This window comes from Phoxinus phoxinus (assembly GCF_949152265.1).
Source record: "Phoxinus phoxinus genome assembly, chromosome: 10".
NCBI lineage: Eukaryota > Metazoa > Chordata > Actinopteri > Cypriniformes > Leuciscidae > Phoxinus > Phoxinus phoxinus.
The window spans coordinates 27,085,630-27,113,608 of NC_136885.1; the positions used below are offsets into that span (position 1 = coordinate 27,085,630).

Sequence of the window (27,979 nt, forward strand, 5' to 3'; positions counted from 1 at the left end):
GACCCACCTCCCAGAATGTTTCAGATGTGTCCCTGTTTTAAATAGTGAAAGATCTAAAACACCAGGACTAAAGTTGAGAAACACTGCTCTACAGGGCCGCAGGGATGCAGGAGCCTTTTCTAATGTCTCAGGCCGGGCCACACTGGACACATCACAGGACTAGTCAGAAATGAAAATATCCACACAGTAATTATGGATTTTCCTTGAGCTTTGTTCTTGTGTCCCTTTAAACAAAAGCATTTACTTGCATCAAGCTCTTGGTGTATGTTTGTACAATGAATCTCAATGCTTTTGGTAGCACCCATTTTACTGCTACACAAAATTAACTCGGCAAGTAATGCAAACATCAAGAGAACAACAGCAGCAACTGATGATGTATTATATATCTATTTATTTACATGAAACAAACTACATTATGACATTATGTATGACTTAGACTTTCATTTGAAAACTTAGAGAACAGCACTAGAAGTCCCTCGAGCGAAAAATGACGCTCCTTTATCATGGACTTTAAAATGAAATGTTTTTCGTGGGTTGTACATGGTCTCTCCACTCTGTCGCCACCAAACCTGCATCTGGAAAACATAAGCAAACATAAAAATGTCAGCTTAAATCAGAGCCATTTCTTACAGAGTATTAGTGGAGTTTTAACAATAAACCGCACCTGTCCATGTATGTCCCTGCAGTAACCTGTGGGTAACCCCTCCACATGTAATGCCAAGTTACACTGATGAACTAGTCCCCTCTGGAGCAGGTTTGCTCCCTCTTCGTCATCATCTGCATCCTCCTCCTCACATCTCACCAGTATTACCATATTACCCTGGATATCAAGACAAATAAATAATGTCTTTACACAATGAAGCATTAAATCAATAGTCTGGCATTATTTCAGGCACTGTCCCAAAAACACTGACTCACCTGTAACTCAGTGCACACAGTGGCTTGGCAGTAGAGGGTAAAGTCTAGTATTGCTCCAACAGTAACACCTAAACTCAGGAGCACACTGAGATCATCTATGAGTAACACTGGAGGACCCCATGATTCACCATCATCATGATCTCCATTCTGACGCACAGAACTTTCCACAAATCTGAACAGACCTTTCAATCCAGCACCTGGGGACCTAGAAAAACAAAATGGCAAGACTAGTTTTTTTTTTTTTTTTCATTTTTATATCTGACTTAAACATATAGGAAGAGGGAAACGGAGAGAAATTTATTTAAACTAGATTTTCAGAGCATGCTATACATGCCTGAGATAGCTCAAATGTTGTGTCCCCTGACTGCTTTCCTCCTGTAATATAGCTCCGATAGAGTCCTTCAGTCCTTCGAGAAACACTAGCTGGCCCTTCTCTCTTGCCTGGGCCAGACTCACTCCCTGCACAGAAACATTATGAACAAGTCATATCAATGTAATAATCAAAATGTCAAAAATAGAGGAAATAGACTTACCAGCCTCTGACCGACAGCACTATAGTGGCTGAAGGACTGAACAAGACCCAGAAAACACACCTTACAGCCAGCTGGAAATATATAAGTTTATAAATCAACTTATATTAACACAAGATTTCCTCACTGTGTACAGTAGGTCACTTACCACGCAAATAGAAAGACAGATAATGATGAATGAGGAATGATGCATCAGCTTGCCTGTCAGACACCAGGATGAAGTCACTCTACAAGTACAGAAGACATCGGTTCGAGTCAATTACATTTTGTCAGTTACATAAAGCGTGTAAAGAGATGTAATTACTATATTCAGTTACCGATTTGAAACTGTCTGGAGTGGAATTGAGAATATTGTTCAATTCTGGAAACATGACAACTACACAACACTTGAGCAGGATATGCTGCTGTCTTTTCTCTGCTTTTAATTTTCTTCAGTATCGTATCGTAAAGGAGAGGAAAACGCGAAAATAATATATCTAATCTAATAATGTATCTAAAGTGTCTGCAATTACATCAATTGCTTTTACATTCTGTACATAAATATGAAGAAATATCTCACGTTTGCCTGCTGTGCTAGTAACGTGGGTACGGAAGTCGCATTAGGACAATCATTCTGAAAAACGCGTTTCGATTGAGTGGTTTGAAATCAGGACTAGCGAAAGCGAGGAATTTCACTACGAAGGAAAATGTGAATAAATAAGTTTTTTTTAATAAGTGAAAGAATATCTTCAATAAAAAAATTAGTAGTAGATATACCAAACCTCAGAAATATTTATTTTGACCAAAGATAATGTAGCTGCAAGTGCACTAAAGACAGGCCCCAATAGTGTTTCATTACAAAAATAGTATATTTGTAAAAAATATACACACAAGAAATCTTAAGGAAAAACTGTTGATCTATGTTATACATCATGTGCTTGTGTCTGTTTTAAGTTAAAACTCTAAGCATTTGCTTCCATCAAACTGAAATACAATAAGCAATTCTGCTCTTGAAATTGTAAACAAGCATGAAACTAATTTCAACAGAGATTATCTAACATCGAGGTTCCCATAAGATTGTTATTTTTTACTTATAAAGCACTGCTGAAGACATCATATACAATTGAAATTCTAAATGCATATAAAAGCAAGAAGAAAAAGGGAAAAACATGGTCTTGTCCAAATGAATCACTCATTAAATAAATAGTATAATGTCCTTCAAAATATTAATATTCATTAGTTCAGATGGAAGAAAACAAATATTTTCATATGTACAGAGTAAAAATAAACTGTGAACAATAATGGTTATGCAAGCCCTTAAAATTCACGTCATGGAATGTTAATCATCAGCTGCGTACCTACAAAAACACACAGAAAAGATAATGCAAAACTTTTCTATGAGAAGGAAATCTATAAAGCATTTGATAGTTCCATAAAATTTCTTACGGCATTCATTCATTCACATTTTAAAACCTGACATACACAGATTGAACACAACTGATGATATAACTTCACTGAAAGACTGACAGTAAAAGCGGCTAACTGGGGAATTTTACAGGGAAAGACAAAATAGGCACATGGACCACGCCATGGAATGCAAGCACAGACGTGTTGCATACTTTTTAGAGCACACAACTTTGAAATGCAAATCGTGATTTAGTGTCTAACAAAACAAAGGAAATTATGGAAGATAAAAAAAAGTTAAACAACCATTGCTCATTCTTGTACTCTAAATAGAGTAAGTTATCTTTATAAACAGCTAAAAGTGTTATAAAACATGAGTTTGCTCAAGTAAATACATAGCTACTTCGATTATCATGTCACCTAATGCCGACGGTATCAATACGACATGCCTCACACTGCAGGAGCAGGTCAATGTCACACAAAGCCATAACATAATAGAGGTCTTACCTCTCAATAACGTCTAGTATTGTTTATAATGATATACTGTTAACCTTCACTCTCATGTCACTATTTCAGGAATGTTCCGTGTTCAAGTTAAGCTATATCGGCAGCATTTGCAATGCGACTTGTCCTTCAATCATAGTTTTGAGGCAATAAACATTCAGCTTTGATGTCATGACGACACGACGATGGTAAACCCAGTCATTTCTGCACAATATGCAAGAAGATCACTGACCTAGAACATCTTCAAAAAGGATGATTTGGACTAAAATAATAGACTTTCCAACTCAGTACATTTTACTGAATGAGTAATGCAAGTAAGTGTTTTAACAGTTTTTCTAGTTTATTTTTTATTAAAAGTGCATTACTATAACCACGCCTTGCAATCCTAGAAACGGACTGAATTGAACCCAGAACATTCCTTTAAGTACACTATTGTGCGTACTAATAGTTTAGTATGCACTTGAGTTGCATAATAGGGCTTGATTGAAAAGCATCTTGCACCGCTGTATGTTAAAAGAACACGATCTTCCTATTCTACCAATCTGAGCAGCTCAGCATCATTGTGACCACCTAAATATAATTCACGCTACGTCTTTGTAGAGGTCAGTACAGAAACTGAATGCTAAGAAGAGTATAAAAAGGAAAAAAACAAAAGGTTATGATTTACAATAAATAAATACAACATGCCTCTCCAGGTACACAGACTAGAAGAGTGTATGTAATGCCTGAGTGTTTGAGTCTTTGGGTTCACTGCTACGGCGTGCCCTCAGAAGTGGCTGTGATATCTGCCGCCTCTACTAACGTCACTGTTTCTCCTGCTGTTGAATCAAGGGGCTCCTCCTTAATGATGATGGCCCCTTCTGGCAACATGACAACTTCCTCTTCACCAACCACCTCCTCCTCCTCCTCCTCTTCTTGGAGCACCACTTCCTCTTGGGGCTCTGTGCTGGAGCCATTGGTGTGGCAATTGGCAATGGCTTCTAGTTTAAGCCTGTATTGCTCAGCTTCCTGTTCCTTTCTTTGTAACTGGTGTCGGTATTCCTGGGCTTTTCTGTTTGCCTCTTTTAGTTGCTGTTCCAGTAGTTCCCTACTGTCCTTCTCATCGGACTCCTGCAGAAAACATCAAACAATTAAAGTTCCCATCAGGGTTGGGAATCAAAAATCGATTCCAATTCTGGAATCGGATACTTGTTATAAAATAATTTTTTTTGATTCCACTTATTGATTCCTTTGTGAGCATTTTAATGTGATTTTAAACCATTCAAGCCAAAGATGATGCAAATTCGGAACGTGAATACTGAATTGAGTTCTCTTTTGCATCTTCTTGCGCTTTGAACTGAGAAATACACACAAATTGATGTCAAAATATCCTCGGAAGTTGTCTTATATAGTTGGATTATATCCTCGTCAGTTATGTCTTAAGGGAACAAACAGTTGAGAAAGAAAACACATGTGTAACAGTATATTGGATCTGTGCATTCGGTCTTAAAGTGACAGCAGCCTAATAAACCTGCTGCAGTCTGTCACTCATTACTGTTAATCAATGAACAAAAGAAAATGAAAATCAGTCACTAATCTATATTTTATTTATAAAAGAAAGCTATGCTGTGTTATTTTACATTTCATTTTGCATTTCATTTGCTATTGCTAATTTGCTTATTTGTTCTTATTGTATTACTGACTGTTTACTTGTCTTTAATAATGTTTGAATTGTTTATTAGTCGGTTGTTCTTTAGGCTGCTGATTTTTCTTCATGGTATTCAACCTCAACAGAATGTTTTGCAAAAAGACAGAATAAAAATGTTCGACATCTAAATGTTTGACTTCATTTAAAGATGAAAAATGAAGTCAAACATTTAGATATCGAACATTTTTATTCTGTCTTTTTGCAAAACATTCTGTTGAGGTTGAATACCATGAATCGATTTAATTCATATTTCACTGGGAATCAATCAGAATCGGAATCGCTCAAGTTCAAAAGATACCCAACCCTAGCCCCATGAAATAATTTTTTTACAAATTTTTTTTTTTTAATGGAATGTTGAAATACTTATTATAAATTACTTATCCATGCAAAAAAAAAAAAAAATGTATTCATGCCCTTTAATCAAAATAACTTCCCCTCCCTCTTGCAGCAACACCCCTTCTCTTCTCTGATGACGTGTTTACTGGTGCGAGGGCAGGACAACCTGTCACTCATATGACATCACAGCAACAGCAAACCACAATGATCCAATCGATTCTCAATGGACAAAATCAAGTCCCGCCCTACATTTTATTTCTTGTTCGAGAAGCAGTTTCACTCAGATATACGTCACTCACAATAGCGAAGAAAAGATTACCACAACTTCTGTTTCATGCCGACTTAAACCCTGATATTAGTTTTCCAAAAGCATTCCAAAAAATACGATTTACAGTTTTTACCAACTGCTTACACACAAAATCTTTTCATGTCACACGATTTTTGAAACCTCTCACTCAAAATGCAAAACTACACACCAAATCTCCAAAACCATAAGCTATTTCTCAGCCTTTGACTCAGTTTTCAATTGCATAAAACACTTTTTTCAAAACACTACACACAATTCTCGACCTAAAACACAAAAATCTAATGGGAAGTGACTTGCTTTCCTTTTCCAAACACAACCAATCAAAATGCTACACTTATTCACCAGGCCACACACACACTCCTCACATGTGCAAACACTACAGTAATTGCTGATCACACAATCACTGCTTTACTGTAGTATAGCCTACAGTAGGCCTATGAATACAGTAGGTCACAGGTCAGATTACCTGTTTTGAACAATGGATTTCCCCCCCCCCCCCCCCAAACCCCCCACACACAACAATTGTGTTCTTTACTGTATTCTAGAATATTTTTTTGGTTTACATATGTTTATGGTTTTGTTGTATGCTACTGTAAACAACAGTAATGTTAAATATTTTCTGTTTCAACATTGCATTGGTGTTTCCAGTGTAGATAATTCATAAGGTTTACAGTGTTCTTGTTACCCCTCTCAGCAGATTACTGTCACTGTAGAACGTTACATTGAAATGTAGATATAAGCCTATGAAAGACCAAAGAGCTTTAGATTTAGAACAACAGTGTTTGCATGATATATCCAAAAATGTACTATTATGAAAGAAGTGTTTACCATTTAATGCAAATGCTTCATTCTGACTTGTGTTTATGGCATTTTGAATGAAGTGTTACATTTTGAAGGAGATGTGAGGCAATTCGCATTTTGTGTGTGCAGTTTTGGGAATTGTGTGTAGAGTTTTGAAAAAAGGAGACATAGTTTTGAAAACGTGTGTAAGTAGTTGGAAAAAACTGTAAATAAGAATCTTTACTGGTCACACCTTATGTTTGACATCTGTGTGGTTTACGGTTGATTCGAATTTCCGCTTCCGTGTTGGAACTGGTTTGGTGTCCTCTGTTATGATTTCTTCTGAAATCTGGCCCGCTGGCACTGCAACCACTAATATATACAGGCATGTCAGAAAATAAATACTGCATCAAAGTCCTAAAAGAGCTATAAACTAATGCTGCAGCAATCTACTCACTTTGCTGCCCCTGCATTGTGACAAAGAATTTCTGTCCCAAGTTGCCAGACTGCAGGTTTCCCTGTTGGTCGGTTACTATGGTGATGACTCTCTGGCCATCTTCCCCTACAAGATGCTGGATGGCAGAATCCACTGAATCAGCAGCAATCACACTCTCTGAAGCTCCTGCAGAAACATATAGAAGCCGTTAGCAAGGCAGAAATACACTATAACATTCTATAGGTGCATACAGTTCAATTTAAAAGGTTAATTTAATACTGTTTTCTATGTTCTCAAATGTCAATATTAACATGAACATTCAACAAGCACAAAATGCAAGAAGAATCAGCTTTAGTGAGTAAATAAAATGCCAGTTGGCAGGTAATTTTCTTATGAACTGCAACGAAATCAGTCGTAAAACCCTGCTAAAGAAACATGTCACAACTAACGCATATTCTAGGTTGTACCACAAGGGAAAATTAATCATCATAGGTTTACAACGTTTTTAATAAAGCTTACCAAGGTTTAATTTATTTGATCGAAACAACAGTACTATTGTGAACAGTGTTGGGGTGTAATTTTCCTGTAATTTAATTACTTCTGATTTAATTGTATTACCGTATACAGTATATAGACTATAGAACAATTCTATATAAAACAATACTGGATTTATCATCAATATGTAATGTCTAATGTTAAAATGTATGTTTTTAATGTAACCTTCTCCCTTTAAATACTTTGGTTAGTTCAAGAACAATTTATGCAATTTCATATTAAAAAAATTATTTGAAAGAGTTAAAAGAGCCGTTTCATGTTTATTCTTGTATTGTTCAACTGGTCGAGGTTGGATGTAATTAGTAGCTAGTAATTAATTACTTTTTTTATAGTAACTTACCCAACACTGACTGATTTAAAAGAACATTTTTGTATTTTAACATATTAAAAAATGTAATTTATTCCTTTGATGAATTCCTCATTATGCTGATTTGGTGCATAAGAAACATTTCTTATTATTATCAATGTTGAAAATCAATGTTAATATTTTTCTGGAAACAGTGAAACTTTTTTTATTATTATTCTTTAATGAATAGAAAGTTCAAATACCTGTGTTAGCCTTAGAATTGGTGAGAACAATATCAGAGAGATTGACCACTCCAGAAGAGGATATGATGAACTGAGGGCTGGCGGTGGCGGGTGACGTGCTGCTTAGGATAGTCCTCTCTGGGTTCATGTTTACTTGGTTCTGCATTCCCTCCTACAATAACAAACAATAAAGTCAAGTTAAGATACTGCAGCTTGATTTCACCCAAGACCATTGTTAAATACACAGCAGCTGGTGACTTTTAGATTGTGCCTTAATATCTAATAGCACAACACATTATTAAAAAGCTAATTTTCACCTGTAACAAGAGCATCAGCTCAGTGTTTCCTCGGTCCACTGCAATGTTAAAAGGCGTCTTGTCAAACTTGCTGAGGGCGTGAGTATCAGCACTGTATTTGACCAACAGCTCCACGACTCCCCTGTGCGCATGTTCTGTAGCCCAGTGCAAGGCTGTCATTTTCAGCATGTCTTTGGCATTGATGTCTGCTCCACTCTATCCCAGGTAAGAGCAATATCAGATATAACAACAATAAAAATTCAGAATGTTCAAATTCAAACAATCCAATACTATTCTGAGATCATCTGTTCTTACCTTGACCAATAATTCAACGATGCTCGAGTGGCCCTCAGCCGCAGCCATGTGGAGAGGGGTCCGATCGACTTTAGTGCGGGCATCTCTACTCACGCCGGCACGGAGAAGCACCTCAGCGGTGGAGTAGTGCCCATATTGTGCTGCTAAATGAAGCGGCGAGGTTCCCAGCTAAAACATATTACCCTTGTCATTACTGTTATAGTGAAATGCAGATTATAAATAGCAGACAATAGGCAATTGGTCTGGATTTGTAGTATGCTTTGAGCAGCACAACTCACCCAGTCTGTAGTAAAAGGAGCTCCATTGGCCATAAGTGACCTCACTTCATCATCTTGTCCTTTCCGCGCTGCCTCCAACAAACGCTTTCCCAAATCCACAAGTGACATCTACTGATGCAAATATTGATACTGAAAAGTTGCTTTATATCTTGACAACCACATGTTTACAGTCATGGGGTGTTTAACTAGATGTAGTGTTTCAAGAAAATGTCCAAAAGATGTTAATGAAATGGTTTTTCATATATACAAAATGTGTGCTAAATGACACTGTGGTTATATTAATCATAAGACTTTAGTCCACAGTGCCAGGAAGCGGATGTGTACATTAATGTTAGACATAATTCATCATCAATGACAGGACGGGAAATAGTCATCATTTTATAATAAGGCAAGTTCCGGGGGAAGTTGATTTCATGCAGGACACTTTTGTTTACAATACCCGTGTGTGGCTGGATGGACATTTTCACACACTTTAAAAAGTCAGGTTAACCGTCAATTTATAGTGTTATTATTTACAACAAAAAAGTTTGCTTTCTATCTAAACAAGGCCATATTGGTTGTCTTCAACGTGATTTAATATACAGTCTATTTATCGACATGTTAAACTAAGAAATTGTTTTTATGCGCACGCTAATAATCTGACAAGTAACGTTAAAGAACAAACTATTGAAAGTGCACATTTATCATCTTCAACAAGTTGAGTAACGTTAAGTTAAGTTACGCTTAAAAGTTTTTAAGTTAGAAAATAGCTGTCCGTATTGACCGGAGATCGTCGGCAGTTACTATATCACCAAAACCATGTAAAATATGTAATTAAAATCTCTTTTAATGACAGTTCATCAAACTCCTGCAGTCAGTTTTTAGTAAACAGAATAAAGCAAAACTTCAGCTGCTCACCTCGCCGAAATGTTTCCCGAAGACTATTACGTTACTTTATTATAACACGTTAGACACGGCAAAAACCAGGCGTATGCTTCGGTTATTTCATGCGATTTAGTGTTCTATCATACTTTTCGATACTTTTTGAAAACAAAAATAACATAGATGCACTATTTATCGTCAAAGATGGCGCACGAACGGTACCGGAAGTAGAAATATTTGATTGGTTCTTCTTTGGTAGTGTTTAAAAGTTGAGACGTCTGTTAGCGCACCCTACTGCATAACTGGTAGATATTCGTTACACCAGTAGAAAAATATAATATATCATCTAATCTCTGTTTCTGGAAGTGAAGAGGTTTATGCAAATTAATTTCCTCCAACTTGTTATTTTACTATGTAAATCTCTTTTTAGGATTGGACTGCTGAGTTAGCTATGTTTTTCAATTTAAAAGATTTAAAAGCACTAATTCGGGGTCATGTGCACGTTTGCATTGAAATAAATTGTGTATTAATCATAATGCATTGTCATATAATGAAAATTAATCTTTTTTTTCCCTAATGTAGTAGCCTATTAGTAAACAGCTCATGCTGTTCATATTTTTAATTAATATTTTAAATATATTATGCTATTGTTTTATATCAATAAACATTAATGCATAAAAATACTGTGACATACTTCATTATGTTTAATACACAATTTAATGCAAAAGTGCACACTGATTTACTGCTTTTAAATAGTTAGAAATGGCAACCTCAGCAGTTCTATCCTAAGAGAGATTTAAACACAAAGTAACAAGTTGGAGGAAATTAATCTAAATAAACCTCAAAAATTTCACAAGATAATCAACAAATCAGATGAAAAACAATCTATAGGCCTAGGAAAGACATGTGTTTCTTAAATGTTATGTTTACATACATCAGATATATTGAATGCAGGAATATACTTTTGTCCTCTGTAGTGGACATTATATTTTAATGAATTTCTCTGACAACTTACCGGTACATGTCACAGTTTTAAGTCTGGATGTTATTCAGAGATACCAAATGTTTGGAGGTTTCACAACTTCTTGGTCTTTAAATATGACTGACACATTTAGCACTCTTATGGAAATATGATAATAATTTTGTAATTATCATTTAAATAATGCTAATTTTCAAATTATTTGTCATAAATCAACATCTCATGAAAATGTCATGTGGTTTCTAATCAAAATATGTCTTTCTGTTACAAAACAGGCCATTGATTTTATACATGTCCACTGTAGAGGACACCAGGGGCCTGTTTCAGAAAGGAGGTTAAGTGAAAACTCTGAGTATGTTAACCCTGAAATGAGGGAAACTCTGGGTTTTCCGTTTCAGAATGGGAGGTATATCAAACCCGAGAAAGCAGAGTAAGTCAAGCCCGTTTCTGAAAGAGAGGTAACTTATACTCAGAGTCAGTTACCATGGCAACTTACTCTGTGAACCTAACCTGGTCGGGAGCAGGTTTTCTTCGGTAAACCCAGAGTTTCTTGTGGTCTCCTCCCCTTTTTTAAAGAGGAAGCGATGTTTAAACACTTCATTCATTCTTTCTGTAGCCTACAGTTATTTATTGCTGGTTTTTCCGCTGTTTAAAAAAATAAATTAATAAGATGAAGTATTTAACGTTAACTCCTTAACTGGCAACTGAAAATACAGTACATTAGAGTTACATCATGTAGTTCTAAACAAATTCTACAGAATTAAACTGTGGCATTTACTGAAAATCACTTGGGGGATAAGAATGTCCTTTTATACTTAGATATAAACTTCGATTCTATAGGCTATGCCACATACAAATGTGAATGTGTAGATTGTCTGATGTGTAGACACATAATATTAACATTACCCTGCAGGCCTCTGTGGCGCAGAAACTGTTTCTTCATACCCATCATCCTGTGAAGATGAGCATGTGTACACTTTATAACACTATTTGTCATAATTTCTGGTGTATTGAGTAGGCAACTTACAACTGTCTGGGGTTCTGTTGGGACATGAGGCTCCAAAAGACAGATATTAGTCTCTAGATAGATATTAGTCCCAATAGATATCAGAATCTATTGGGAGTGGGACCAACGAAAAACCCAACCCAAAGTAAAATAAATGGAAATATCAAAAATAACCTATAAAAAATAACACATACCTCTTACATTTTATGAAGGCCTTTGGATCTCCGGGAGTGACCGGCTCTGATGAAGGAATTCCCTTAGCCAAAAATGCTGCTGCACTGCTAGACACTGGATGCTATTTAGTTATGTAATATGTCAAATGTTTGTAAAGTCAGATAGCCTACTCCCATGATATGCTCAAGCCTTACCTGATTGAATTATGTTTTTATATATTTTTTTATTTTCAGCTGCTGCCACATTCTTTTAATGCCTGCAGGATTGCACCTAGCCTACATGCAAATTAAAACTATGTTGAATAACTGTTCTTCCAGTTTCACCTGATATTATAACAGTTACTCTAAAATAGTTATTTATTATAACTACAAATGACATTTTCAACAGCGTAATTAGATTAATGTAATAATTACTATCTTTAGAAAGTATTAGTCTACTTATTATTAATTACTAAGTCCCATATCAACCTCAACCACTTGAACAATACATGAGGAGAGACAAGAAACTGCACTTTTAATGCTTTCAAAATGAACAATATACAATTGCATGAATTTATTCTTGAATTGACCAAAGGGAGAAGGTTACATTCAAAATATACCTTTTAAAAATGTATGTTAAATCCACTGTTGTTTTATACAGAATTGTTCTATAGTCTATGCAGTAGCCTATTTAATGTAATTACATCATATTTTATTTTAAATTACAGAAGAATTAAGAGTAATCCCTTTAATTAAATTACATTGATAATGGCTCCATTGATAATGGCTTTTTATAGTTGTGGTGCACGCGCTCAACTTAGAGTTGATTGAACTAACTAATTCCAGCTGATCTGTAACCGAAAACTCAGAGTTTCCCATCTCAGGGTAAGTCAACTCAGAGTTCAAGTTTTAACTCAGAGTTGGTTGAACCTCCTTATTGAAACAGGCCCCAGGACTTTATCAGCATGTTTACCCACATTTTGCACAAAGTAAAATGTATATCAATTATATATTTCATAACATAGTTGAGAATCATCTTTATAAAAAGTTTGGTTTAAAACCTAAAAATTGATTGGTCAATGAAAGAACATTAACCTTTTTATATTTTAAATGAGTCCTGTATCCAGTAGCCTACAGAGGACCAGCATAACGTATTAAATATATATATATATTTTTTTAAATGTTTTTTATTTTATTTTTCATTTGTTTCTTATGCTCTAACAATGTAATGACATGAAGAAGAAAAAAGACTAAATTCAACAACTTTTGTCTTCTGGGTCTATATCAGTAGCCCATTGGTGGCGCTGATGGTCTCTGTTTTGAAGTATTTCCTCATATTAATGGGGGAAACTTCAACCACACCTCAGTGATCTGGGAAACATTTCCACCCTCGGCTCTCCACACAAGAGGCGCTTCACTGGGACTCTCTTTTACATCTAAGGAAGTAAGCATATTTCTTTATATTTTATATCGTATGAGAAAAAAATAACTTTTTCCAAGACTCTGTTGAACTTTATTAATTCATTTGAGCCGCTACCATGGCCCGGTGTCGAGCTGGATTGTTGTGCCAAAGTTTCAGTAACGTTAGCGTTAACAGTTCAGTTTGAATAAGAACAGCGCCGGTGTGCTCGAGTAATAAAGACGAGAAAGATAGTCAAGTTAACTTTAGTCGGATTACTCTCTGACAACTTAATCATCGAGGTGCTGTTATTTAAAAGAAAAGAAAAAACATTTCTAAACTTTTAGACACTGCGTTAGTGTTTTCCTTAACTTCCCCCGGGCTGTTTGTTTCTTTTCTGCTTGCGACCGAGTGGTTTGTAACGTTTGTAAACCGTTGTTCCTAGTTTGCTGAACTCCTTCTAGGTGAGTTTAGTTGACAGCTTAACAGGTCTGTTGCTCATTGTTACACCGATTTTCCGTGTATTTCTCTTTAGTTGTAAGTTAACGGTTTTGCACATTAAAGTGTCAGTGCACAAGAAAGCGGCTGTGTGTCTTTAAAAAAAAAAAGTGAACTGCCTTCCTAGACAGTATAAAGGGCCCTATGATTGCTGTCTATCTAACGTTAGACAGCACAGCTCAACGTTTGAGACCGTTACCAAGTTTGGTTTATACTAATATAGTTTGTTTATTAAGTAATTCGTTTTTTTTTTTACTATCATGGTACCATGTGTTTTTTTCAATATCCACCATACCATGCTATTCTTTGAAATTAATTGGAGTACCATGTTAATACATGAATACAATATTCAGTATAATTGTATATATCAAAGTAGGCCTACCATTACCAAATGATACGTGTGGAAATGTCATATTACTGCATGATGGCTGGTACTGCTACTGCCATACTAAATTTTATTTTATGAAAATGGAAGGACCATTTAGATTTTTTTAAAAGTTATTTGGAGTACTAACACTACCCGACCAAAAAAATAAAAATAAAAAATGCTTACGAGTCTATGATTGGATCATTATTGCAGTGATTCCTGATTATGTTTCTAGCATGTTAATATGTTTGGCAACAGTTCTTCTAACCCTAATTGATGGAGAGAGTAGCTTTTCATTTCTTAAACAACCAGTAGGAAGACACATCATGGCCACATTCCAGGATGACAATGTCAAGATTCATCAGGCTCAAACTGTGAAAGAATAGTTGGGAGGGAGCACGAAGAATCATTTTCACACATGAATTGGCACCTGTGACTCGAGACCTTAACTTCATTGAAAGTCTTTGGGATGTGCTGGATAGACTTTACAGAGTGCTTGACTCTTGCAATGTCAATACAAGATCTTGATGCACCTCTTGATGGAAATAACATCACAATATTTATTTCCGTCAAGAGATGCATACATTTTTGGTCAATATCTTGTATTTGTTTTACTGGTTTTATTTGTAATCTGTCTTTTTTAATATGTGGTATGCTAAATTTATGGTGTGCTGCTTGTATGGTGGGTCATGTCTACTTCATTAAAATCATTTATTTTTTCTTTCTTTCTTTCATTAAACAGATTTGTTTGCAACATCACTGCCTGGCATAAACACCACAGTCCTACAGCATCAACTGGAAATCAGGGGCCCTGAATAACTGTGGGAATTAAGTGGTCTTATATATACTTAAAGCACAGACATCAACAAGGATTCTGTCGGTGATCAGGACACAGGTTTTTGGACGTGCCACGGCTTATATCGCTGAGTGTTGAGGAATAGATTCTCTCTCTATCTCGTCTCTAAACGGCCTGCAGGGTGGCGAGAGAGAGGGGGGAATCCAACCGGTGCGCGCCGGAGATGAGTGCGTTCTGGCATAAGATCGGCTGCTGCGTGGTAGCCAAACCTCCTCCGGTAAGTTCCTAATTTGTAGAGATTTATAGTTTTTTCCCAGACTTTCATCATAAATCATTCTAATACAATAAAACCTCGTTTTCAAGAATCCGCATGAGTCACAGGTATTGAGACCAGGCTCCTCTTGAGATTAACATCTGGACTAATTTTGTCAATTTGGCCTTCCCCGTGGCTCATGCAAGTTTAGTGTTCGCTAATCACGCGAAGAATGACTCGCGCTGGTCTAGGACAGAAAAGAAACCTTTCAGCTGATGTGAATGTGACCCAGATAGTCTCAGGAGTTTGTCAGGAGTGCAAATGTGTTTTGGAGAGTGAACCCAGACGTGAAACCTAGATGGACAAAGAATGCTCTGTCATTGGACGGGTGGATGTGTAGAGGTAGCGTCATGGATCCGAACCCCTTCGCATGTGAAGGAAGTCTGATAAATGTGCCCATACATGCATATTTATTATTAGGATTAATGACCAAGAGTTTGGGGTCAGCAAATGTTTTTTTTAAAGAAATAATACTTTTATTTAGCAATTATGTTTAAATTTGATCAAAAGTGACTTTAAAGACATTTACAAATGTTTCTATTTTAAATGAATGCTGTTATTTTGAACTATTTGTTCATTAAAAATAAAAATGCATCACAGGTTTTGCTTTCTTGAGAAGCAAATGAGGATATTAGAATGATTTCTGAAGTATCATGTGACACTGAAGACTGGAGTAATGATGCTGAAAATTCAGCTTTGCCGTCACATAAATGCATGTTTCAAAAATATATTAAAGTACAAAACAGCTATTTTAAATTGTAGTAATATTTCACAACATTTCTTTTTTTAACTTTGTTTTTCTGTTTGATTAAATAAATGCTGCCATAATGAGATTAAAAGACTTCTTTAAAAATCTTTTCAAAACCTTGCCGACCCCAAAATCTTGAACGGTAGTGTCCAATCCAATGTAGTGTCATGTGTTCCTGTTAAATTCACCCAAAAATGAAACTAGTTGGTATTCTCTCTCACCCTGATGTCATTCTGAACCCATATAACTTTCTTCAGTAGAACACAAAAGGAGAAGTTTTACATAATGTTGATTTTTCATACAGTGACCACCATCTGTCATATTCCAAAATGAACAAAAAGCAGCATAAAATGTTGCATGACTCGCATACTATATTCCAAGTCTTCTAAAGCCATATAATTTGATGTTACTTTTATCTAAAAAAATTATTTTCCACTTTAGCTCTCAAATCTCATTCGTGCTTGTGTAGCTGCCCGGCTCAATAAGGTTTCGACTCTTCAAACTGATGATTCCCACACTTTATTTCAAGGTCCGTCGTCACAGATAAAAGCACGTCAAACGCCATAAGACGCTTTACATCACCATGACACGCTGAGAATCAACGTAAGAGCTTGTACAAAAAAGAAAACAAAACACCAAAATTAATAAACATACACAAAAACCGAATGAGTTAGATTAATGACTTAAAACATACCAAAACATCATACAAAGCAATAACCAAATATAGCTGCAGGCAGCAACACGGGGCCATGCCCTGCAGGCCAGAGCAAGCAGACCAAGCATGGCGCACATATAGCACAGCCAGCACATCATGCACAGCCAGCACATCATGTACAGCAGCACAGCAAGTACTGCAAGCACAGCAGCACAGTAACAATTTAATCACCTAGAGCAGTGCGGAGCCATAAGAGCAAAACATCTTAAATGTTATGAACATGTTAATGTACATAGAGCACAGCAAGTACTGTAAGCACAGCAGTGCAGCAATCATTTATGAGCAGTGCGGAGCCGTAAGAGCAAAAAAATATGACATTTAATGTACATGTTAATGTACATCAAGCACAACAAGTACTGTCAGCACAGCAAGTACAGCATCACATAATTTACAGCAGCGCAGCAAGCATTTAAGCACAAGCACTGCAAGCACAGCAGTGCAGCAATCATTTATGCACCAAGAGCAGTGCGGAGCCGTAAGAGCAAAAGATTATAACAACACAGGAAAAGACACAACATAATACACAATTTATCATAGTCATCCCAAGCGGGATTCGAACCCACGACCAGAATGGTTCGGGATTCATGGCACATGGTTTAGCAACTTGCGCCACTCAGAGGATGCTGGTTTAGGAAGCTGCAGAGAGGTTTCAGTGTAAGAATGATGCTAATGTAGCTAATTACTTATGATGTGGTACATGGTACAAATTATATATCCACGGATTCGTCATGATGCAAGGAGTCGATAGAAACCAATTTTATAATTTTCACTTCAATTGTTTACAAGTTACAGCCTCTGAACCAATTTAGGGTAACCCTTGTTAAATTTGTGACATCATAACTTTTGAACAGAGATGAATATGAAAAATCGGGGACAGTACTTCTGTGCGGCTTTGTCCAAAGATCATGTGAGCAAATTTTGGACAATTTTGAACCAATTTTGAAAGAGAAGTAGCAAAATAACTGTTTTACATTGGTTCCAATATGGCGGCCAGTCACATTGTTGGAAAATGACAAATGAGACATCGTTGGAATCGGCATAAGCCAAGGAATATAATGGCATAAAGAAATCAAATTTCAAGCAATGTTTGCAAAAGTTATAAGCGTTTTTGCAAAAAAACATTATATCTCTGGAACACTAGGTGGCGCTGTGATAAAACTTATCAGGTACCTTCAGGTCATGCTAATGATGATCCATACCAAATTTGGTGAACAAATTTCAAATAGTTTAAAAGATATTGCAAATTACGACAAAATTCAAAATGGCGGACACATGGTACCGCCCACCATGGCAAAATCTATATCGACAGATTCGGCATGATCCAAGGAATCGATTGACATCAAGTTTATAATTTTCTGACAATCCGTTCACGAGTTATTGGCCAAAATAGCCATTTTCCGTATCTCATGACCAGTAGGTGGCACTGTTTCCAACTTTGACATGGACCCTCAGATCAAGCTTCCGATGAAGCATACCAATATTCATTTCAATGCATTAAAGTTTGGCCGAGATACAGCCTCTGAACCAATTCTGGGTCGACCTCATTAACTTTGTGACGTCATAACTTTTGAACAATGACGTATAAAAAAAATCGGGCACAGTACTTTTATGCAGCTCAGTCCAAAGATCATTTGAGCAAAATGTGGACCAATTTGGATCAATTTTGAATGAGTAGTAGCGATCAGAATGATTACTGTACTTTTCAAAATGGCTGCTACTGTAATGGGCGTGGTCTTAATGTATTATATTGATTCAGATCAGTATGATGAGAGCAATCAGGTGTACTATGTCTCATTTTTGTGGATCAAATGGTTCAAAATTTACAGCCATTTCAATGTTGAATTTTTGAACTGGTGGTGGCGCTATAGAGTGTGTCCAACAGACTCCAAATTTGCTCCAATTACTATTCATGGTCATATCTATAACTGTGCCAAATTTCATCATTTTCCTATGTACGGTTCATAGGGCTGCCATAGACTTACAGAGGAGGAAGAATAATAATAAGAAAACTAACGGATACAATAGGTGCCTTGCCCTACGGGCATGGCCCCTAAAAACTAACGGATACAATAGGTGCCTTGCCCTACGGGCTTGGCCCCTAATAAGAAAACTTACGGATACAATAGGTGCCTTGCCCTACGGGCATGGCCCCTAACAAGTAAGTTTGACACAAAGAAAAAATCAAAACAAAATCATACAGATAACAGGAAGTCTAACCATACCTTGTTCTCCATTTAAACCAGGAGCTAAATCCTTTTAAGACTCCTTGCAAAACCGTGGACACCATGCCATCATGACATGCATGTCTGAGTCTCGTTCCATACTGAAATGTTTGGATATGCGCATTATATCCGCTCACGCGAGTGAGCGCCAAAATAAAAGACCTCCGTTACCAAAACACAAATGAAAATAAATAAATACCATACAAAATAAAGCAAACAATATGACAAAGTCATTAACAGCTTGTGCATATTCAAATGTGGGGCCACAATAAGTGTTGTACCAGTTAGAGCATGAGTTATACAATATGGATCTCTTTTATTATGGCGATGACAGTCCCTGCTGTCTTTCATTTCATTGGAAAAAGAGAACGTTTGGACATTCTGCTAAACTTCTCCTTTTGTGTTGCTTGAACAAGAGAGACCAAGTAAAGAGTGAGTAAATGATGGCAGTAATACAAATTTTGTGTGGACTATCCCTTTAACATTCCTGTAAGTAAAATAATCATGTTTTTATTTCTAGAATGGCTATGCATTTGACATATTATTTGGCTCCGTCCATTCAATCTTTGTTAGTCAGTTTGTTTAATCTGGATTGGGATTCTGAGCCAATGATGAGTGAGCCAGGTTTACCATGGTCTCCTGTAACAATGACAGGGGGTTCTGAAGGGAAGCTGGCTCCTCCGAGCTGGGAGTGCTCATTCTTTTCCTCCCTCCTTCCTCTTTTTATTTTTAGGTTCTTGTTTGTTCTATTGTCGGGGTGGGGGGGTTAGACATCAGTGGGCATCTGTATACAGACCAATGCTACTTCCCAGTGCAAGAGCAATTTTCTTAAACTGATTTGGATACAATGATTACTTTAAGTGTCTCCATACATCAGATAAAGACTGAAGCATGTGCTGTGAGCCAGTGGCTATATACGGATTATGAAAGTAAACACCTTTGAAGGATGTCTGGAGTTACATAAGAGTTTTGCATTTGTGTTGTAACTTTAGGCTGTTTTCACACTGGATGGTTCGTTCTTTCTTAATAATACTAATAATTGTATTCTTTCTTATTAAATAATAATTAACAGCAATATGCCTACACCTAGTCTAATTAGCACTTTGAGGTACATTTAAAAAAAAAAAAAGTTATATAGTTTAAAAGTAACAATAATAATGCATTTGTTATTTATTTATTATTGTTGTACATAAACTAAAAGGAAATATCTATAGCCATGTTTTATTCAAAAGTACCTTCAAGTGCTCGTTGAATTTGTTATATTGACTAATTATTTTAAAGGGGTCATGACATGGATTTTTTATTTTAATGTTTCTTATTTATGCAAAAGCAAACAAAAAACAAACCAATATATGCGGAAAGGATTAGCCTATTTTTAACCCTCATTCTGACACGTCTGAAATGATCTGTTTTTAAGGGGCGACTCCTTTAAGACTTGTCAGTAAACTGCCACTCTTATGATTGGCTAACATCATTGCATAGGAAATAGTATCAACATCTACTCCATTTGCAAATGAACGTGTGTAAGCAAAGTCAATAGTGAAACGTAACTGTTTTTAAAACCCATAAAAAAGCCTTATGAAATAATTTACTTACGGATTGTGATGCATCTGCTGTCAGATCCAATACATCTGGCTTCATCTTTTAACTAGTTAATTTTGTCAGCTATTTTTTTTTTTTTTTTTTTGTCTTAGTCCTGTGTCAAATGTACTTTAATTTGTATGATATTTAGTCAACCCTGCACTGTTTTTGTTTAGTCAAGTTTTAGTCAACTAAATGTCTTGGCATTTTATATATGATACAATAAAAACTTAACTAAATAATAATAGGTGATTATTTAGATGAAAATTATAATCACAAAGATTGTTGTCAGCAATCATAAACAATATAGTTGAGATCCATGTTTGGATTTATTACAGTTCATCACTGAGAAGCTTTGATCGCAGATTTAGCATACAGCACAACCGGCTCATGACCGAACACAGACTGGCTGCAGGATACTTTTAGTTAAGCAGAATATCTCAAATGGAGATTGCTAAACATCGGGCAGAAAATGTATCCTTTTTAACGGAAAAGCTCTGATTGGGGGATTTCAACTCTTGACATCTGGCTAGAGGCTTGCACAGCAGTCTGTAATATTATCCCTCTTTTTTTGACATAAAGAGATTTTGGTCAAGTTTAAATTTTTTTTATCTACATTTTAGTCTGGTCTTCTTTCGTCAATGATATTGCTCGTCATGGGAAAAAAGCTTGTCGACGAACATTTTTCATTAACAAAATTAAAGTTTATTTGAGAGCTCTCCGTTACACTCCCCAGTTTACAAAACAAAATGCTCTGAACAAACATATAATTATCTGATGTGATGTGGGACAGCATTAATATAAACCATCCATTTGTTCACGCTAGGATCCTTAAGTCTGTACAGAGACACAAATGAGCTGTTTAAACGGGACGCGTCAAAGTGAATGTTCTTCGCTCTTTCATTTGTCCTGTTGTCGACAGACTCAAGTGTGTGAATATGTCCGAAACTGAACCTGCATCTGTCTACTAACTGTTATATCCGTTGTAGACAGCATCAGTGATTATAATGGATTTATATTTGATTTTGACGAGACGCGAAGCTCACTTCAAATATCAGCCATTAAGCAACTGAATTTCGCCAGTGGGTGGGGCATATGATGCGATGATGTATAGCTATTCGTCAGAGTCTGGAGGTAGTCAATTGCAAATGTATTTGCCCTTGTGATGTCACAGATCCTGCTGTATCATTACGAGTCGTTTTTGGAGCTTGATTCAATAAATGCTTTGTTTATAATGAGGAGGACGTTTTAAGCGATGGAACTTGCAGGATGTACAAAGATCTCTCATATGTCAGAAGATCAAGGCAATTTTGATTTCTCATGTCATGACCCTTTCTTAAATTACTATTTAGAAATAAATATTCATATTATAAAATAATAATTCTCATTTTAATCATCATACATAAATTAAAAATAAATATTTATAGCCCTATTTTAGTGTAAATTGTACCTCAAAGTATTTATTACATTTGTCGTAGTGATGATTGTTTAATTCGAATATTACTGTTATTTAGAAAGGACTATTTGTGTAATGATACAAATAATGTTAATACATTATTATTATTATTAACATGCATTGAAAATGTATAAATATGTAATCAATAGCGACTCACTTCTGTTAGTTAGTTAGTTTCATACCTGAATTGTACCAGAGTTTACATGAACCATACACAGACGACCTTTCAAACAGACCCTGGTGCAGCTTGTACACTTTTACACTGAACACTGACATCAAATGATCTCTGGTCTGTTTCAAAACTATAGTGTGAGTTTTCAGATGAGTCTAGAAGATATATTTGATGCTTGACAATATAAATCCAGTGTTATGTGTTGTTAAACGCACTTTCTTCACTGTGGGCAGACAAGTAATGGCATGTATGACAACACCCCTATGGCACATGATCTCATCAAATAATTATTCCGGCTGTTGATACAAGTGTTTTTTTTTTTTGTTTTTTTTTGGATTTACTTATATAATCTCTCTCTCTAACTTGACCACATAGGCGAGATCTGGGAAAGAAAGAAAAGAGAAACCGTTGAGTAAACTGTATAACATTTGGGGATTTTTAGGATCTTCAGGATGTATCCAGGAATAGATTCCATAGGGGAAATTTAGTGTAATATCACCCAGGCACTGGTGTGGTGGTCACATGACAGGCTTCATTGAGTTCACTCACTACACTTATATTTTGAACACCTGTGGCTTAAGTCGTCTGCCAATCATGTGCTTTATATATTTATGCTGGACTTTCTTTAATATAAGCCTTTATGTTCACAGAAGAAGAAACGGAGGAGAATTGACCGTAGCATGATCGGAGAGCCTACAAATTTCGTTCATCTGACACACATAGGCTCTGGTGAAATGGCAGATGGCATGCAGCCGGTAAGACATGTTTTATTGTGTTGGTACAGTGGGACTCACTCATTTTAATGTTTATGACATGGCTATACTACATTTACAATGACAGAATGAATTCTTCTGCATGGATTCTTTACTAAACCTCTGGGTCATACCGAGATGTCACAGGCAAACAGGGTTGCTGGAGATTTTTGTACAAATACACCTGACACCCACTGTCAAACCTTTTGAAAATCCCTGTGGTCAAACCTTTCCCTTTCGTTTTTGCCTTCACACCCGCTGCACCTGCCAGTGGTCTGAGCATGTCAAATTTAACTGCTTGACATGGATGTTGGGTGTTTCCCAATAAAGTGGTCATCCTGTGCTGCCAAGACTTTCAGTTTTTCTTTAGAATAGTAATAATAATAATAAATAAATAAAAAAACTTTTATTTTTGAAATATTATTATGTAAAGACATAAATCTTAAGACATCTAAAAAGCATGGGAGCAATAATATTTCCAATTTGCTTATTTTAGTTTGCATAATAATACAAATATTTTTGTCATGGTTTTTTACAAAGACATCATAAATGTTAAGACTTTATAAATGTAATGAGCTTAGAAGCACTACTCTTTCGGAATTATGTAAAGGCATCATAAATTAAAAAAGGTAGGGGGTCATATATTTGTATTTAGTTTAAGTTTGTAAATACTAAATATAAATAAATAAAAAATTTATTCTGTCTAATAAATCTAATTCACATAGCAAGTGTGGTTGAAAAGAGTAGACAGGGTGCATGTGTAAGATGTGGGACTCGTGTGAGATCTTAGCTTGTGTTCATTGGGCTGTTGTGTTGTCAAATAAGAAAGGTGAGGAGTTACCTAATCCTGCAGTTCACAGAGGGTCTGAATGTGAATACCTGGGCAGAATCAAGCAGACTGCAACTTGCTCAGAGGAATGTTGGCGGGCGGCCCGTCGGAGCCAGAAAAGAGCTCTTTTAATGAGGAAATGTTCGTCAAGGTCTTTGCAGTGGTCATTGATTGATTTTTAAGTGGCGATCTTTAGCTTTATGTGTGGTTTGCAAAATGTACAGCTCTTGGTTTACTCCACAACTCTTAAGAAATGAGCAGTTTATTCAATGGCGGCTTTAATAGTTTTATCAAAGCAAAGACTGGACCTGTTAACAATACTGATAGCTGAATCTTCCAGTGATAAGCGCTATTGGTGGATATCAGCCTTTCATAGTCCATGTGATGCGCCGAGTGTTGAACAGGTGATTGACTCGCTGGGTTTTCCCTTGTGTTTCTGTTCTTTTGTGTTGTGCTGGGAACTTGTGTATAGAATGACCCAGTGAAAATGGACTTCCTCTTCGTTCTGCTGTAAGATTCAGTGTTCCTGAGACGCATGATGTAACAATGGGTGTGACGGTGTGAAGAGCAGTGTGTGAAACAGGCTTGTTGTTGCATGAAGGATGTAGTTTTCTTTTTTCTTCAGCTCCACCTTTAGAAGTGTGAACTACTTTTAGTTTATGCAGCATTTATTATGCAACAGTATGCCATATAGCCTAAACAAAAGCTCCATTTACAAAGTTGGCACAGGGTCCTTATTATAATAATAATAATAATATTTTTTGTTGTTATTAAATATCATTTTCAGATATTACCCTTTATGTAGTGTTTAATGTAGCTGTTTGTGAATGTAAAAGGTCTGCAAAGTTTTAAAGATCAAAGTGCACAACAAATAAAGTTATTCTCTCCTAAAAGTGGAGCTGAGCTTCTGAGCTGCTGAAACAAGTTGTCAACTTTCTCTTACATACACGTAACAAATTTGTATAAAGCCAGCCAATGGTCTTCATTGGGTCCTCGCAAACAACGTCTACGTTGACAGACTCAATGTGTAGTTGTTGCTGAAGCATAGAAGAGTTTGGTTTGTGAAGGATGAAGACTTGCGCTGGAATTGATACAGAGAAACCGAGCACTGAGGAAGCCTCTGGAGCTGAAATTCAGATATGGGTGCTTTTGGGGTTTCGTTTCTGAGACGCGCTGTAAGCGGTAGACCAATCACAACAGACTGGGCCATCTGACCAATCAGAGCAGAGTAGGCTCTTGGAAAGGCGGGGGTTTAGAGACTGAATCTTCGAACTAAATGTTTTTAGACTCTTTGAGAAATGAGGTGATGTACAATCTAGGTTGTGAAAAAAACTTTTTTTTTTTTTTTGTGACATTGGATGCATATTGTAGGAGACCTCCAAAACAAAATTAGGAACCTTTAAGCTAGCATAATAGGGCACTTTATTGTTGGGTTCATTTGGAAGGACTCTTTTATTTGACACAGAATATGGTTTTGCTTTTGTATTTTCCTAGTACAACAGACTCTGGCATTAAATTGAATAAACAAACCTCAAAACATCTTGAGGAATCAAATGGTCCTTTATGACCAAGACTTTTAATGAAAAATGACTATACTACTCAAAAGTATTTGTGTTTGTTAAAGTGAACTTCTGTTTGTGGACTTTTCGTTAATAATTATGCATGTTTTCTATGCCGATAACCTGATTGTGTCACTTCCTCTTGCAGTCTGGCCCGATGCAGCAACAAATGAGATCCAAAGTGCCTCACGCTAATGGACGAAACAGCTTGTTATAGCCTTTTGACCTGTGAGTATGAACACACACACCTTCCTCTTCCTCTCCATATTCTCACGTTCACTCAATTTTAACCATGGACCCTCATCTGTTCCCCAGGTTTTTTTGTTTTGTTGTTTTTTTTGTTTTTTACCCCAAGCTCCTTAAAGTGGCCTCAGCAGAACCTGTCCAGCTAGCAGCACTGAACCAATAAGGAGGAGATACAGAGCGGATTTTGATCACAAAAACAACAACCTCCGATTGCTGCAGCTACAAACATGGACGCCACGCCACCTCTGCAGGTTTTTTTTATGTTTTGGATCCTTTGGAATGTTTTAGAGGAGACATTTGTTATTACATTTGGACCGGATTGAATGAGAGCGCCTGAGAAAGAGTGTGAATGTGTGACGTGTGCATTTGAGACACTGGCTGTGCTTGCAGTGGAAGAGGAAAGGCTCTTATCGCTTTGACACAGGGGACTATTTGACTGTCTTTCCAAAGTTATAACTGGCATGTTTGTCATAGTCTGTCATTGATAAGGATGTGCGCAAATGTGTGTTTGCTTTTTGTTTTGTAATGGGAATATATGTGCACCTATACCTTTACAGTGTCTCCAGCTGCTTGTCATTAACAGTTGCACAAATTGTTGCCGATTAGTGTATGATAATAAAAAAAAGCCCTTCTGGTATGTGTATAGTAGATGGATATAGTATGAAAATATGGATTATTTCCCTGCAAGTCTGATATTGCATTTACTAAGGCCAATATGACTGGGTTGTTACTCTAAAGGAAGTGACAAACATTTTCAATTCATTTTGTTCCAACCCCATATACTTTTCTTTTTTTGCTGTGGGATCTTTGTTGTTGTTGATAAATCTTCATGCACAACAACATCAGCGCCTATCATGACTGTTGAGAAAAAAGGCCTGTATGACCTATATTACACAGTTTCTGAAGTTCTACATTTGCTTCATGAGATGAACAGAACAAATTTGTCATTATTCGCTGATAATAGTCATCTCAAGTGAGCTGTTAAAGGGATAGTTCACCCAAAAAACTATTGGTCATTTACTCACCCTCAAGTTGCTCTAAACCTGTATTAATTTCTTTTTTGTTGTTGAACACAAAATATATTTTAAAGAATATAGGTAACCAAACAGTTGATGGACCCCATTGACTTCCTAGTATTCCCCCCCCCCATACTATGGAAGTCAATGGTGCCCATCAACTGCCCAATTGGTTATCCATATTCTTCAAAATATCATCTTTTGTCATACAGGTTTGGAGCAACTTAGGGGTGAGTAAATTATAGAAATTTCATTTTTGGGTGAACTATCTTTCTAGGAGTATTGAGTCAATAATTTGGGATCATATGGCTTCAGATGACTTGGAATATAAAGTGAGTGTTACATTGGGTTTGTGCACTATATTTGTTTTTGGAAGGAAAAACCATGAAAATTCTTAAATTCACAACAGTAACAAAAAAAGAAGCAGCATTTGAGTTTGGAACGATGGGAGTGCGAGTACCTTTTTTTTTTTTTTTTTAATTAAAAATGTTATTCCTTTAATTCCTATGTATTAGTAAAAGGCTATTACCTGATTATCTGAGTTGAGACTTTGTACGGTGGATACGTTCAGGCTTCCTGCCAATAGAGAGCCACTGCCCTTTGTCATTTAAACATCACATGTAGTCTCACTTTCACACATCAAGCTCACTTCACACAAGCTTGAAAACACCCTCTCTGTGTCCAGTCCTCACACGGCACCACGAATAAATCACTGATTTACACACACACACACACACACACACACTTTGAATACTCTACTCTCGACTTTGTTTTGAATACCGCTCAGTGTAGCACAATGTTGGGCTGAAATGTTAAACAAGATGTTTTTGCTTGTAATTGTGATGTTGTATTTTAAATGCATTGCTTTGCAAGATCCCAGACTGTAATTCACTTTTAGTGTTTGGAAATGCCATTGTAAAAACTGTGCGTAGCGAAACCTTTCAGAATGTGCATGCTGCTTTAGAAAGCCAATGTTTTGCTGTATTTTTAGCGTGGAGGCGCTCTAGAAATGCATTTCATTCTTAGAAAGTGTAGAGAAACATACAGATTTGTGCATCTCAGCCAAAGACCTCAACAGCTCCCTTAACTTAATTATGCATGTTGCTTGCAGACCTTCTCGCTTTTTGGTTTTGTTTGTGTCGTGTGACTGTTTGAAAGCCATGATGTTTGTGCAAAGCACTCATTATGCCTTTATTGTCCTTGATACTTTTCTTTTTGTTCCTTTTTTAAATTTTTTTAAAAATATCTTTTAGTTTATTAGTCCAGCTGATTGATTGTGATCAAATGGGAGCAGTAATAGTGTTGTTTATATGGCATGGTGTCAATGCATCCTTTTGTTGTGCTTTGATATGTAACAATACAGTTGTACAAAGAGCGTTCTGTTGTTGTTTTTTTGAGACGCATAATAATAATTCTACTGTCTAAAGGGTATTTTAAAAATGCTCTTTGGATAGCTTGA

General features: G+C 36.3%; 3 protein-coding genes across 4 annotated transcripts; 1 reads left to right on the forward strand and 2 right to left on the reverse strand.

The window, feature by feature from the left end:
* Nucleotides 1-369: 369 nt before the first annotated feature.
* elp6 (elongator acetyltransferase complex subunit 6) lies at nt 370-2,065 on the reverse strand. Its single transcript, XM_079626892.1, has 7 exons — nt 1,766-2,065; nt 1,597-1,675; nt 1,452-1,522; nt 1,253-1,377; nt 919-1,123; nt 665-820; nt 370-575 (listed from the first exon to the last, which is right to left on the reverse strand). Exons 1-7 carry the CDS (start codon nt 1,817-1,819, stop codon nt 453-455), a joined length of 813 nt encoding a protein of 270 aa, XP_079483018.1. The 5' UTR covers nt 1,820-2,065; the 3' UTR covers nt 370-452.
* Nucleotides 2,066-2,142: 77 nt separating this feature from the next.
* On the reverse strand, nt 2,143-9,996 carry gabpb2b (GA binding protein transcription factor subunit beta 2b). Its single transcript, XM_079626889.1, has 8 exons — nt 9,751-9,996; nt 8,854-8,961; nt 8,576-8,743; nt 8,282-8,476; nt 7,986-8,136; nt 6,903-7,067; nt 6,699-6,817; nt 2,143-4,445 (listed from the first exon to the last, which is right to left on the reverse strand). Exons 2-8 carry the CDS (start codon nt 8,959-8,961, stop codon nt 4,089-4,091), a joined length of 1,263 nt encoding a protein of 420 aa, XP_079483015.1. The 5' UTR covers nt 9,751-9,996; the 3' UTR covers nt 2,143-4,088.
* Nucleotides 9,266-27,895, forward strand: cdc42se1 (CDC42 small effector 1). 2 transcript variants are annotated; one of them, XM_079626893.1, is made up of 6 exons: nt 9,266-9,332; nt 13,140-13,295; nt 14,858-15,188; nt 22,769-22,873; nt 25,407-25,486; nt 25,574-27,895. In XM_079626893.1, exons 3-5 carry the CDS (start codon nt 15,135-15,137, stop codon nt 25,473-25,475), a joined length of 228 nt encoding a protein of 75 aa, XP_079483019.1. In that variant the 5' UTR covers nt 9,266-9,332; nt 13,140-13,295; nt 14,858-15,134; the 3' UTR covers nt 25,476-25,486; nt 25,574-27,895. The 2 variants fall into 2 exon arrangements, with proteins under 2 accessions (XP_079483019.1, XP_079483020.1); XM_079626894.1 differs by lacking the exon at nt 9,266-9,332 and having other exon boundaries at nt 13,161-13,295; nt 25,407-25,488; nt 25,575-25,709.
* Nucleotides 27,896-27,979: the final 84 nt, after the last annotated feature.